At 35.6% G+C, this 15766-nt stretch overlaps 1 protein-coding gene across 1 annotated transcript in view; it reads right to left on the bottom strand.

The window, feature by feature from the left end:
• Positions 1-216: 216 nt before the first annotated feature.
• LOC104277872 (cytoplasmic dynein 2 heavy chain 1-like) overlaps positions 217-15766 on the bottom strand; it is a gene marked incomplete at both ends in the record, with an annotated part of 58343 nt that continues 42793 nt past the window's right edge. Inside the window, 7 exons of the mRNA XM_009874657.1 lie at positions 217-321; positions 1888-2099; positions 4194-4269; positions 6733-6888; positions 8702-8794; positions 12003-12128; positions 14042-14202. Coding sequence (XP_009872959.1) covers positions 217-321; positions 1888-2099; positions 4194-4269; positions 6733-6888; positions 8702-8794; positions 12003-12128; positions 14042-14202 — 929 coding nt within the window. The remainder of the gene's footprint in view (positions 322-1887; positions 2100-4193; positions 4270-6732; positions 6889-8701; positions 8795-12002; positions 12129-14041; positions 14203-15766) is intronic.

Below are 15766 nucleotides of genomic sequence, written 5' to 3'. Positions count from 1 at the left end.
CTTCCTCCATAATTCTTTAAGTCCTGAACAAGTATATTTGTAACTAAAGATAACTGTTATTATATTAAAATATTCTACAGAAAAAGTTAACATATTCCAAAAATCCCTCCATTTACTTTGCCTGTTCTTACGGAAATTCATTTTTATGAACAGGTGGTTGGGTTGACTAGCTTATACCGGACACAGAAAAGAAGTCAATGATAAATGTAACTTTACCTGGGAACTGATCATACGTTGTGATGAACGGGCAATATTAGCAGGCAGGCCAAAAAAGTCAGGTTTATCATCTTCTGGAAGGCTTTCAATAATATTACGATAATCCTGCATTAGAAGAAAAGTATAAACACATTCTCTTCAGTTCTGTGGGAACTTTTTATTCAGCTCATGAAATTAACAGTGTATGCTGAAAGGAATTTCATTAAGTGGACAGAATAATACAAAGATAAGTATATAACACATGAGCTATCTTGGTAATCTTATTTACAGATCTCTTTATTAATAAAAACTAAATTCTTTTATATAGTGTTTCGACTCTAAAGGAGCAAAAAGGAATTCTGATTACAGAGATGCTATCAGCTGAAAACAAAAATATACTAAGAGTGTCTCTGAAAAGTAGTTACAATAACTCTGTTGAAAACTTAGAAATGAGATTAATGACAATATAAAAAAGAAAAAATATTTTTACCATTTGAAATTCAAATAATAGAATATAATACATATTCATACAATGGAGAATACTCTCATCTATTCAAATCTATGACGACATTATCACTCAAAGAAAGTGAAATCGCTTAGGTAAAAACCAGGTTGTATTGATCACTGGACATGCAGAATAGCATCCCTAGTGACCAGAACGTAACAGTCACCAGTGATGCCACTCTTGTACAAAACCAAAAGAGACCTTGCAGAGCAAGGTAGACTAACGGTGCTGGAGATCTCTTCTATTGTGGCTTTAAAGGCAAAAATAATCACACTTAGCTTTATTATTGTGTTTTACTAATCAAATCTACTTGTAGAAAACCAGTTAAGATATAAAAGTATAAACTCTCACATACATAATCATATAACTATGACAAATCAAGAATTATTAAATATAGTGCAGGTAAGAAGAAAGGTACATCTATATGACCGTATTATCTACAAGAATAGAGATCAGCCTGGTTTGTTTATTACTTCTCTCTTTACATTAACTTATCTATAGAAAATAACTGTCATATTTAAAGTTTTAAAAAAAATGCAATCAGTCAGAATCCAGGTAGAGAATGCCAAACAACAGCAATTTATTTTAACTGGCATAATTTCATTTATATCAACTCATATCAGAGGTCTCATACAGAGTCCTATATTGAAATGCAAATGAATCTTAGTAACAATAGTTTGTGTAGGGAAAGATCAGTTCTTCAGACTGCTGAATTCCCTCTTGTTTACACAAAAAAAGAATCAGAATCTATATTTGTCTCCAACTCAAATGCTTTATACACTCCATGGCATGTTAGCAGATTATGTCAGATGCTGATGTATTTTAAGAAGATATGTTTAGGTTTTCCTATATCATCCAGAAATTATAGGAATGTTCATCAGTCAGTACAAAAGTGCTATGTAACGATATCCTTCTTTGTCATAAATTGATCCAATTTTTTTACTCAGTTCTTCATAGGTATGCTGCTCTGCACCATAGTCCAATCTGGTATCATAAAAAAGGAGAATGACTGAACAGAATAGCAGAATAGATCTGACAACTTATGAGTTACTGCTCCACATAGAAGAAGTCTTACATAAATCCAGGTATCATTTGGATTTAACTCTTTGTGGAATTATTTCCAAGAATAATTCTTTAAAATAACTTAGTTTTGTTTCTATAATAGGTGACAGAAGATGCATACCTACCAAAATACTGCAGGAATTTGGTAAAGAGATTGAATATGGGAAACTAGTCATCTTCTTGCCTCTAGCATTTAAATTGCCAATGACTCGTGAATTGAAAAGCTGCTCCAAGTAGGACCGAAGAACCCTCATATCGAAGTAATTATCTACACGGCCTCCATAAATTGCATTTTCAAACAAGCCATGAACAAATTCCCACTGAAAATCTTTGGAACCTATAAATTAATTAGTACTACTTTAGTATCAATGAACAGCGTTGCATTATAAGCATTATTTCTTGTCATTGCAGTTCTTCAGTGAAATAAAAAAAACACAAACAGATCAAATAATTAATTTCTTATTGTTTTTCTTCTATATTACCAAATAATTAAAGTTTCTGAAACTTCAACAAGTTTATGAACATGTCATTGATAAAATAACGCTTACTGTGTTTCAAAATGAGTTATTATAAACATTACATAAGTCCTGAAGTGCATTTTACTGTAGATAAACTAACTGGTTACAATGCATTTCAGAAATGATGCTATTAAAATTTTGATTATGAGCTACTTTGTCAGAAATAAAAAGAGTTTGCTTTGTTCAAGATGTCATACACTATTTTGTATCACAGTACCACCTGAGGTCATCAAATATACTGATTGAATCAAAAGCAGATCGTGCTCAAAACAGATTACATTACTGGAAATCACATCCTTCAAACACCAAGAAGTCCAGGATAGGTATTTTGTAAATCATTATAAATCACACAACATAGCCCACAAAACTAAGCATGTTATTATTGGTCTCCCCGTCAGATCGATCATACAATTAGATTACGCTGGTTTAGGTATATTTCACAAATTCAGAGTAACTGATTATCCCCTCCCTTCTACCATAGTTGTCCAAAATAGCCACATGGGACAACGACCTACTTATACCCTATTGTCTTCATGTGCAGTTAAAAGCTTGGCTGGAAAGGTATTACCTAAACTCCCTTGAAAAAAGGAAGTAGCAACTACTTTAAGGAGGATTTACTGGTGGTAACTATTGTTTCCAAATATTTCCGTCATTCCTTTGTAAGAGAAGTAATCTTCACAGTAATTAGATTAGATTAATGATTATCATTAATCGTTAATGCTTTAACTTCTTTATATTTCTGTATATTTCTGTATATTTCAAGTCTGTATAACTAAATTCCAATTCCAGAAGTACTATTCCTCCATAAATCCCATTTAAGTCAATGATCATAAATTATCTCTAAATATCAGTTCCTTAACTTTACTTTGAAGTTACATAAAATGCAAAGACTTTGAAGGAAATAACCTTTTTAATAATAACTAATATTAAGAAATTACTATGTTACTTAGCAGAACAATGAAGCAAGCTCTATCTAACAGTGAGTTTTAACATGAAAAATTAATTCATACTCAATTCATATGTGATTCGTTTATTCAGTATATGCAGGATCTCAGGCTGGAAAGGAACTGAGACCGAAGCTCTCATCTTCCAGGCTCTCCTGTATTTCCTATTTATTCCTCTGGACTCAGAAACTGAGCAGAACAGTGCTTGGCACAAAGAAATTACTGGTCTACCTGACCTCTCAAAAATGGAATTATGATGCACCCTCTGTTCCTAGCTCTGCTTACTGGTGATGAGCCTTGTGGCACCTCCTCACTTACTTGAGTCTTTTAGAAAGATAAAGCTCTTTGCGCAACATCTCTACTAATGGTACAGGTCCTGTCTGAACTCAGGATCAGATGGCACAAGGTGGCTTCCTTCCATAAAGCTAAATTCTCTTTTGCCCTCAAAATAAGGAAACCTTCTACCTGGTGGAAAGAGTCTCCAGGCTCTGTTACCTGACAAGCCATGCCTTGTCACTGTGTACGAGAATGCCAGTCTGCATAAGCTAAATATGGCAAAAAATAAACCCATCATGGAATGGTTCTGAGCTTGTGTCTAGCCATTATCAGTTTACTAATATAGACATATCTTCAGAGTCTGGATCCACAAGCAGAAAAGCCTAATAAGCCCTAGGTACAGTTGATTCAGTGTCAGACTACTTATCATTCTGAACTAGTTACGTGGTTACGTGTTTCTATTTCTGAAAATGTTCCAATGAAGATTCAAATGCAAAATGCAAATACCTTCAAACCAGCCTTTAAACAGCCTTTAATGGCCCCATTACAAACTTCAAACGAGACAATTGTGCAAAGTAACTAATTTATAAAAATTACTATGAAAGTTTTTCATATTCTAAAAATTTTAAATGAGAGACATTCAGTGGAGTTATTCTGCAGAGGTGACAAATCTCTCCTTAAGAAGTGACTTACCCTCAAAGAGACTATCAATAATGTCAAAACCAGCACGGAGGTCAGATAGAGAAAATTCATAAAATTTGGTCCAGCCCTATCATTAACAGAAATCGAAAGAGTTTAGTCACACATTGATCAGCAAGTAAAATACAAATACTGTGTGGTTACTGATTATTGTACAATACTTAATACTAAATGAAAAAAAAAGAGACAACCTATGTCCTCTAAAGTGCATCTTTGGAAATATTCAGTGGAGGTAGTATTAAAAACCCAAATCAACCAGTGCATGTAATTATATATACTTGTACAAACTAGAATCCATTTAGTACCAGTAATATAAACTTAACATTATTTTATTTTCTAACAGTATTTACTTCAACTAAAACTTCCTGACATTTGTGAATATGATTTTCTGAGAGCTTTTTTTCTATTTTAGTTTCCTGCGGATTTTCATGAGTAGGTCTGATTCTTCAAACAGGCTACATTATACTTTCATCATCTTACTCCTTAAGCCATGTCATTTCTCTACTGACTGAAAAAATATCAGAAAAGCAATTACTACTACTATTAAAGCAAGAATGATGACCATTATATGCATATTTTAATCATTCTCAGTTTGTACTTCCTTTCTATTCTTGGTGGCATTATTCTTTATATAGCATTAATGTGTAACGTGTACGTAATTCTCACAAAAAACCTTTCAGCATAAATGGGTAAGTATACATAAATATTGATACATGACACAGAACTTAGGAAATCCAGATCTCGGAAGCGTCTCCTGTTGTTGTATCTTCTTATAGCTGTACCTCTGCTTATGGATGATATCATGGGCACAGATGCATGGGACTCATGATGAGAAATGTGCAAATGTTTCAGATAACAAGCACATACACCCAGAAAGATGGATACAGTCTCAGGTGAGCCCTGCACCTGCTCCACAGATCACAATCAATCAGCCAGTCTCCCTGAAGGTCATAAACTGGAAAGATGCTGCAGTCTCTCAACGGTGTTCATGTACTGTGTGCAGCTGTGGAGCTCTCAACACAAGAAGGACATGGACTTGTTGGAGCAGGTTGAGAGGAAAGTCACAAAGATGATCAGAGGGCTGGAGCACCTCTCCTACGAGGACAGACTGAGAGAGTTGGATCTGTTCAGCCTGGAGAAGAGAAGGCTCCAGGGAGACCTTACAGTGGCTTCCAGTACCTGAAGGGGGCCTCTGAGAAAGCTGTGGAGGGACTTAGCACATGTAGCAATAGCATGAGGGGCAATGATTTTAAACTGGAGCAGGGCAGATTTAGATTAGACATTAGGAAGTTCTTCACTATGAGGGTGGTGAGATACTGGAACGGGCTGCCCAGAGAATTTGTGGATGCCTCATCCCTGGCAGTGTCTAAGGTTAGGCTGGATGAGGCTTTGAGCAACCTGGTCTAGTTAAAGACATCCCTGGTCACTGCAGGGGGGTGGGACTAGATGACCTTTAAACCCTTCTAACCCAACGCATTCTATGATTCTATGTTGTTGATTTTTTGACAGATCCCTGCATGGACCCAGCACCACCTGAATACAAGAGTTTCTAGCTGGGATTATCTGCAGTCCAGCACTGTCAGAAACTGGTAAGTTTAGGCAAACTACAAAGCCATCACTAAGTCTGCACATGAGACAAACAAAGTTACAGTGGAATTAAGGAGAAAGTAGTAATCCTATCTTGTGTCACTTGGAAAGCTGGTGGTAAATGAACAATGATTTGAACAAAGTCAAATGAGGATTCATGTGTCTAATCAGTACTTTAAATATTTTCACCTATTCTGCTTCTTGAACACTGTATTCAAAATCTGTTACCACAAAAGGCAAACAACCTTAAAAATCACAAAGTCAAAACTAGCTAAAAACTCTCGAACACTTCAGGCTCTGCCAGATCAAATCTTTGAGATGACAGGTTAATTTCATCCCTAATCTAAATAAAATAAACAAGATATAGAACAGTTTGTTGGTTGGAGGGTTTTTTTCTGTTTAATTTAAGCATCTGCAGCCAGAAAGAAAGGTTTGCTTTAAACAAAAATTTATATAAAGAAATATAACACATCACAGCCTGTGAAAACCATTTTAATCCTCACCAGAAATGAGTAAATACCCTTGTTTTTATTTCTCCTTGAACGGGATTTGTGTGCAGAAAGAACAATGTCATCTAATCCTTTCCACCAAAGTTTTTCTTTTTCAATGTCGTCCATTAAACCATGTAAGTTTCCAAAATATATTTCCTGTCCCAAGCAAACAGGATTCACAGAATCTTTTCCCCGTGACCTCGCTCGTGCATCAGTATCAGTTACTACACAAATCACAACACCATGAAGGCAGCAGCAATTTTCAGAGGGACAGGAATTTAGGCTACCAAGATCTCATTTTGCAATGAATTCAGAGGCAATCATGAAGGCAGGCAGCAGAAGTATCCAAGTTTTTCTCATCTCTGAACACGACCCAACATATACCTGACAAAAAATACTTCCAAATATAAAAGCTAATAAATGGGACAATTGTTTTAAAGTAGAAAAAAAATCACCTGAGGAATATAATTTCTTCTTTCTTGGCATACAGCATGAAACCATGCTAAACAAAAAAGAGAATGTGCTCGAGACAAATTTCCCTTTTTATTAATTTGCTCTGGTGTCCAAGACTCGTAAGTTCGCAAGAGATTCTTTTTGAGGCCCGGAGGTGCCTGCATTGAAAGGAAAAACACTGTTCTAGACAGAAAAGCTGATATTTTTATGTACTAGTTTCTTACACTTTAACTTATGATTTATAACTTAATGAATTGACAAACAGTACTTAATAAAACAAAATTGATCAGGGAAAAAATCGGCTTGTAATAAATGGTCAAGCAACAGAATGATCTTATACTGCAAATAACTTAAAAATATTGAACGAAATTGTAACCAGGACCAGGAGGATTCTATCAAAATACATAAGCATAAAAGTAAATTAAACTTTTTCAAGAATAAGCTCCTTCTGATTTTACAACCTCAACTACTAGTTATGATTTCTGCAGTCAGAACCAATTCACCTTATAGCAACGCCATACTCAGTTTTCTGGCATATATATCTGTTACATATGCATGATAAAATATCAATTCTCTGATTCAGTGGTAGCTAATGTTCACAACCAGTAGAAATGACTGCAGTTACAGTGTATATAATAAGAAAGATTACAGTGCTTAAAAGTAAAACCAACTGATTATACACCCAGTCATTTTCAAATTATTTGCAAATGTGAAGGCAAATGTAAATTTTAGAGATTTAGATCACATTTTCATAAGAATGTTGCTTCTTTCTTTTGAAAAATAATGGAGATTAATATTTTCATAAGATTACCATAGTTGTGTATGTTGCATCTGCACACTTGTAAAAAATTGCTAAACATTGTAGTCAATGGATGATGTTCTTAAAAGATATCTACTTCTTCACTGGTAATAGTTAGGGGACATATCACAACCATATAATAACCAAATATGATCATCCAAGTCATTGTGCATCATTGCCCTTTCATGGAAATAAAATATTTACTACAAATGAAAAGGTAACTAAAGGATTTAGAACATTGGCAAAGCTCCAATTATCCAAAGACAGTGGGATCAGTAAATTCAAGAGAAGCGAGAAATCCTACAATCCTACGCAGTCCTATAGTTTCTGCATCAATGAAGATCTAAATATAAGCAAAAAGATACTCCAGAAGTTTTAAAATACCTGCAGTCAATACAAAAGTAAAAATTTCTGGCATCTTGAAAGTCAACAGCATTGGACTCTAAAAGCTTCTGGACTTAGCTGTAGACAAAACCTCTAACTCCAAACCCAATGGAAGAGTCAGTAGTACCCGATCGTGATTTCCAAAATGGACATTAATGTATAAGTGCATTTCTCAACAAGCTGGAAGGGTATCGTCTGAGTTATACCTTAAGTTGAGTCATTTTGAAAGTAAAGCATTTAATTTTTAGTAAAGGCCTTTGACTATATGTTCTGCTCTATGGGAAGACCAACACTTTTAGTGAAAGGATCCAGAGAATAAAAAGTTATGGGGCCAAAAAGAAAAATAAAGAAGAGAAAGTGATCTTCAGAGGAGAACATTCATCAAGAAGGAAAAATTCCTTGTTTTTCATCCACATTCCAGCACCTGTGTAAGTTTTTTGCAAAAAGAATTTGGAGCACAAAGCAGAACAAATATTTCTCCCAGGTAAATTCTTTTGCACTTCAGACTTTCAATTAGAAAAAAAAATCTGGAAAGAAATTTTACACATCTTTCCTTTAAAGTATAGCTTATGCAAATTTCAAAAAATATATTACAAATGATCATCAAAAGTCTTTCAAGGTTAATTCATTGCATTTTTTGTATTATATCTAATCAAAACACAAAGCAAAAGCAATTACGTAAATAGCCCATATTACCCAAAATTTATTCTATCTAAATATATAGTTTCGTATACATCCAAGTTCATTCATTGTAAACATGTAATAACAGCTTTCAAAACAGATCTTACTTCGTAAGTTATTTTCAGACTTGATTGAAGCAAAATAGGAGTAAATTTTGGATGAACTTCAGTAGTAAGCCAAAGGCGAAAGTTCGGTTGAGGCTGTAATGTATTCAATTCCTATTAAAGAGATGTTAAAGTAGGTTTGGGGGTTGGTTTTTTTTTTTAGATACAGAACAGCATTTACAAAATTAGTATATCCCAAATTAGCAAGTTAGGCTTACGTAAAAATTCTTTAGTTGTTTTTACAAGTAAGGTTATTCAAAAGGCTACAGTTCAAGCACATTCTATAGGCTTGCTATGCTCAAGTTTGAAGCTCATCCTAACTGTGTCAAAATAATTACACCTCCCTTCCAGACTTTAAATTCAGAGCATTAATATATATAGCAGTTCTTTAATTCTTTTAAGTAAAAAAAACACCAGAGGGCTACATCTCAAAAGATGAAGACTTAGCATGTGGGCTGTACATCAACAACAAATCTTAACGACTGTCAACACCTGTATAGCTATATTAATTTCTTTTTCATCAAGCGCTTGTTGTATACACACTTCACGTATCATCATTCATAGAAAATGGGAGATAAAAAAATGGAATTCTAATACTGTCAAATGCTATTTCAAATATAAAGGTTTCAGTAAAAGTAAGTCATTGCTGAATGTATGAAAACATACTGATGGTGGTTTATGTGCATCTAAAACATGTATTTCACACTGAAGATGCTAAAGGGGTTTGACAATTGACATGAGAACAACGTCAACAGTTTTGTGTGTCTTGGAAAAATCATAGCTCAATAAACTCTTAACAGATTTTCTCACTATCCATTCATATTGATAATGTCTAAAACAAAATCATAATCATTTTCTTGTCAGTGTTTTTAGTAAAAAATAAAATTCTATTGACTCATTAATTGTTCCACTCTTCAGGCAAAATATGACTATCTGGTACCTAGAATCACAGAATTGTTGAGGTTGGAAGGTACCTCTGGAGACTGTCCAGTCCAACCCCATGCTCAAAGCAGAGTCAGCTACAGCAGGTTGCCCAGAACTGTGTCCAGTTAGATTTTCAGTATCTTCAAGGATGGAGACTCCACAGCCTCTGCTCCACTGCCTGACCAATCTCACAGTAAAAAAAATTTCTCTTTTGTTTAAATGGTGTTTCCTGTATTTCAGTCTGTGCCTGTGGCCTCTTGTCCTGCCACCACTGAGAAGAGCCTGGCTCTCTCCCTTTTACTCCTTCCCATCAGACAATACCCACAAAATAATAAGATTCCTTCTGAGCCTTGTCTATCCAGGCTGAACAGTCCCAGTTCTCTCAGTCACTCCTTGTATGACACGTGCTCCAGTCCCTTCGTGACCTTTGTGGCCCTTTACCGGACTGGCTCCAGTATGTCCGTGTCTGTCTTGTACTGGGTAACCCAGCACTGGACACAGCACTTCAGGTGTGTCTCACCAGGGCTGAGCAGGAGGAAGGATCACCTCCATTGACCTGCTGATAACGCTCTGCCAAAATCAGCCCAGGACGCTGGTGCCCTTCTTTGCTGCAAGGGCAGATTGCTGGCTCGTGGTCAGCTTCTTACCCACCAGGACTCCCAGGTCTTTCCCATCAGGCCGCTTTTCAGCCAGTTAGCTCCCAGACCATCTGAATGCCTGGAGTTATTCTTTCTCATGGGAAGCATTTGGCATTTCCTTTTGCTGAACTTCACAGGGTTCTTGTTAACCTACTCCAGACTATCAAGGTCCTTCGGAATGAAAGCACATCCATCTGTTCTATCAATCATTCCTCCCAGTTCTGCTTCATCAGGATTTGCTGAGGATGCACCCTGTACCATTATTCAGGTAATTTATTAAGATGTTAAACAATGCTGGCCACAGTATCAGCGCCTGATGATTGGCCTCCGGCTGGATTTTTTGCCCCTGACAACAACTCTTTGAGCCATGCAGTTAGACTAGTTTTCCACCCCTATCACTGTGGTATAATAAGGTCTGTATTTCATCAGCTCATCTATGAGGATGTTATGGGAGGCAAACTAAGATATGAAAATGATCAACAGCCTTGGAAGCAGGAGATTTAAGAAAACAAAGGAGTTTACACGTTGATTCAAGGGCAATCACCTGCAGCATGCATCCTTTGATACATCGTGTTTGGTTGGAAGACAGCTAAGGGCAGTCAGCTGTAACCTGTGAAGGTATCATCTTCATATTGATAAAGTTCTCATTGAACAAAAGACATATTTCATCTTCTCAAATGGAAAGATCACGAGAATTAAAGTTATGTACCTGGATGGAACTGAATTATAAATAGGTAGAAGTCTCTTAAGAGGATGTTCAGACATGAATTACATAGCCTTACACTTGCTACGGGTATGCAAAATGGACAAGGAGATGTGCTGAGTCGAACATCAGCAAATCTCAGTCTATATTAAGCTCTGCAGTATTATGCTCTTGTGGGAAAAAAAAAAAAAGAAGAAACTGCTCATACATATCCATATTTCAATACTTAGCAAGATCTGAAATTTTATAATTTGTAAGAGGTTTATGAACACTGTTCACCATCATATCCAGACTAGACGACACACATCAACATTGTCTTGCTTTGCCTTTCTATTTTTTTCAGAATGGAATGTTAAAACACACACATGCTGCATGGGCCCTGCGAGATGGAAGACAGCTTCTAAGCTCATGTGCATAAAGTGCACTTTGTGGGCAATAACTAGAAACTGAAAAATTCCCATTGTTGTAAGTGTTGATAGAAATTCCCCATCTTCATTTTTGGGGTTTTTTGGGGGATTTCACAGTGATATACATGTAAAGTCCCTTTGATTTAGTTAGCAAGTTAATGATTTTACATAAAATAAGTAAAAGCATACTTCTATAAAACATTAGACATTTTAATTTCAAATTAGCACAAACCTCTCAGTGATGCAGACAAAAGCTACACTTAATGAAAAATGAACTACTAAAAAGAAAGTCCTACATCTGAAAAGAAAAAAAATATTAAGCACATAGAGATTCATATTTCAGCAAATATGGGCAGTATCCCATAAAGTACCAGAAGTCCTAAGAGGAACACTTGTTCACACATTGTGGCAGAAATACTCTATATTGTATGAAAATTAAAGTCCTCGCACAAAGGAAGGAGCTGATTAGATCTGAAGCATTTCTCCTTATTCATGATTACAAAAACCGCAAAGGTTTATTTTTTAAAGTGTTGGAATTTGAAACATCACCATGGATATGCCCGAGAAACTTCAGAAATGTTGCATACTAATTTTGTCTGGTTTCCAACACATTCTTCTCACGGTACCCTCACCTTTTCCAGCACGGGAAGCCAAGATGTAACCAGGTGCAGGTTCTTCAAACACAGCCACTCTCCAGCGCGTGCACATTCTTTTAAAGTCTGAATGGCCAGGTCAGCTTGGCCTTGGCCCATTGCAATCTGAAATGACACACACAGTTGTACCAGGAATTTATCATACCTCATTTAACAGCTAAACACAAAACTGTGTTTCCAAGTTAAGAGTGTATATGTAAAAAAGAAGGCCTGCTAAAGATAAACAGAATTTTCTCTAAGAGACTACTAAAGGGGAGAAAAGACTAAGGAAAATGTAGTTTCTTCTATGTAACCTATCTAATCAGAGTTTCTTAACATTACGTAGTCTTTTTACGGAAAAAACATACATCATTTGGTGACAGTGCTGGTATTCTCTGGAATTAAAAAAAAACATTTAAATACCAGTGACTAAACTTTTTTATTGCAGAACTGCTGATACAAGGAAAATGAGATGAGAATTTTTCTGTTGACTGTACGTTCTGTGTACTTCCTTTGAAAAGAAACACCCAATTTCATATTAAGTTGAATGAAAAACTAAGGCTGCTCTCTTTCCAACTGGGAAACATGAATAGCTTAATAAACACTATTTTCTTCTTTTTTATGATACCATATTGCTGCTAAAATAAATTTGAGTCTTCAAATGAAAATACAAAGACCTAAAACTGCATTTTCAGATTAAACTGGTGAAAAGTGAAAATAAAGGACTTCTTCTGCGGCACAATTATTGCAACAATTGACGTTAGACAATCTGTAGAGTACATTCACCTTAGTTCTACCTTAGAAACTAATTAGAAGCTACACGTAATAAGAAACCCCAAATCACACAAGTTGAAAAGAAAGTGGTCTCAGCCCATCTGAAAAGTCTTATCTTGGCATTACTCTACAGCAAGATTGAGCCATTGTGATTATTCTGATTCCTCATATCCCTGAAAAGGCAATCTATCCTGGCTTTTCACCCTGACGCTGCACTGAATCAAAGAAACTTGGAGCTTTAGCTTTATATGGTGATACAGAGATGTCTTCTGCCCAAATAAAACTGAGTACAATATCTTGAAATAATTCAAAATAGCCACAAGAAGACAACTAAAAGTCACCAGACAATATGGCAGTAAACCACACAAATTTAGTGGTCTGGTCTTTATCCCCCATGATAAATGACTCAATGGAGAAGAAAAATCTGATCTTCTATGTTCTATTTAAATTGCATGAGAAAGTGTAGGAAAAAATAACAACAACAAAATATTGTCATTAGTCGGACAGCTTTCAGAGGATTAAGCTTTGAGTACTGCTCCTTAATCAAATATCATATCATGTTACATTTTAAAAGACCAACATGTAAAGAATATTTAGAGATAAACATAGAAAGCCATGTGGCAGAGTAAGAAATACACATTCTGAAATGTTCACAGCCAGATAAGCTGGCAGCAGCACCTACATCTTTACAATTTGATGGGAAAAATATATTGCTTTAGTTCACATTCCAGGAAAGGAAAAATTTCAAGGACTATTTAAAAGAAACATTAAACTTGACACTTTCCATTTCTACGTTAACCAGTGGTCAGACAGATAACAACTCTCCACCTCGAATATTTCTCAGGACAGAAGGAAACAATGTTTTACAGAAAGGTATAAAGCATATTGGTACTGTGTATTAGGAATATTAAGAAACCACACGTATTAGAGAATTATTTAAGTTGGAATGGATCCTGGAAGGTCTCTAGCCCAATCTCCTGCACAAAGAAGGGTCAGATATGAAAGACCAGGAGCCAAGGGCTTTATCCAATGGACTCTTGGGAACCTCCAAGGAAGGAGACTGCACTGGGAAATCTGTTTGACTGTTCTCATTACCATTTATGCCCATTGCTTTTTTCCCACCTTGCCTGATTGCAAAGAGTCTGGATCGACTTTTCCAATGACCCTTCCTTAAAAAAACAAGGTAAAACAGATATAACTACTGTAAAATTTTCCACATTTTAATTATTACACAATTTTAATCATTATGCTTATCTAAGACTGACCTGATGGTAGCACTCGGTGTTTCTTTCAACACTGGCAAGTTCTTGGAGCTCTTGAGAAGGATCAGCACCAGGAGAAATAATTATCAAGATGGGTTCAATTTCCAGAGTCTCTTTGTAAAGACGTTTCAAATTCAGAGGCAATGGAGATAATTCTTTTATTCCTATAATTAGAATTATTATGGAGATGAAGTGACTATACAGGATGGAGTGTTTCATTAGCCACTTTAGAGATCATCTGGTTGTCAAAGTTCTGTTCAATGGAGACCATAAAACTAGTCCTACAATGAGAAGAAGTCCTTACAAAATGCAGGTAGAAGACACTCTATATTGATAAGAAAAAGACACAAGCACCAAAAGGGTGCCTGGACTTCCAGCTTGACTGCAGTCTTTATTTAGAGTATAGTCTTCAAGAAAACACACAAAGAGCAAAGAGCTGAAATATAAGATTATGAGAAGCTTTGCTTTTTGCCAAAACTAAGTGCAGTGTATATGTTTACATGCAGAACTTCTATATTGTCTGAGAGCCTTAATTATTAGACTTTGACTGCACATGGTTCTTTGCACTACAATTGCTTTAGTCTATTATTTGCTTTAATTCCCAACTTAAATGTTTAGCATGTTGATCTAGTACAGACAAGGCATTTATACACAAGTCCAAAGTTATGTGTTTAAGTTTTATCATAAACTCAGACAGTGTTAACCACATATTTTCAACGCATCTTTCGGCTGGTCCTTAAATAGTGAGGTGTTAGGCAGAATGAGAAATCACAAGATACAGCAAGACAGAAAAGCCCAAATCAGTGACATCTATGACACACTTGCCAAAAAATGCAACACACATTTCCTTGAGGGCACAGTCTGCTTTCAGATTTGAGCTATTATCTCCACATAGAAAAATACTCTATAATTTCAATATAACAGGTCAGGGTGGCAAAGGTTAGTGTGAAGTCTGCATTTACTGCATGTATCTGCACAGAGACTCTAATAGATGCAACTAAACAGATAAAATCACTATCAATCAAAATGCTTTTAAAATTTTTGAATTAAACAAGACCAATATTGGAAAATATTTTAATTTTACATTAAGTGTGCAGAGGTAACACAAGCATAGATAATATAAACTGAGACCATAGTAAAACTGATATGGGCAGCTCCATTGACGAGTTCTGCTGCTCACTCCCCTAAACCACAGCAGAACCATAAAACGACACTGAAACTAAAGCACAGCTATTCAGTGTTGGACTCTTTAAGTGTACTCTTTAAGTGTCAGAATCTCAAAAGTGTCTGACAAATATCCACACATTGTTTCTGAGTGAATCCTGTGCTGGCCAAATTTGGATGCATTTTCAGGAGGCCTGAAGAAAGCTTAGACTTTGAATGAAAGCTGCCCAGCGCACTCGCTTTCTAGTCACTCCTCAAAACTGTGCTTACAGCAGTATTTCTCACAAATAAAAGCTACTCCAGATATAACATGCCCTTCACTAACATAGTAAGTGGAAATAATTAAGTTATTGCAGGGAAGGACGAAAGAAAGAAAACAGACAAATTAATTAAGAAAAAAAGGAAAGTTCATATATAACTAAAGATTGGTTTCTCTTTTTTCCAGCTAAAGTCACAATTCAAGCTACTTAAGTCACGCTAAGCAATAAAAGAAAAATATCAGTATGTAGAACAGGATAGCATTCTCTAGGGTAAAAATGTTTATTTTATTTAGCTTTTATGAAA

Source organism: Apaloderma vittatum, unplaced genomic scaffold (genome assembly GCF_000703405.1).
Source record: "Apaloderma vittatum isolate BGI_N311 unplaced genomic scaffold, ASM70340v1 scaffold5318, whole genome shotgun sequence".
NCBI classification, from domain to species: Eukaryota; Metazoa; Chordata; class Aves; order Trogoniformes; family Trogonidae; genus Apaloderma; species Apaloderma vittatum.
This window is presented reverse-complemented; position numbering and strand designations above follow the sequence as displayed.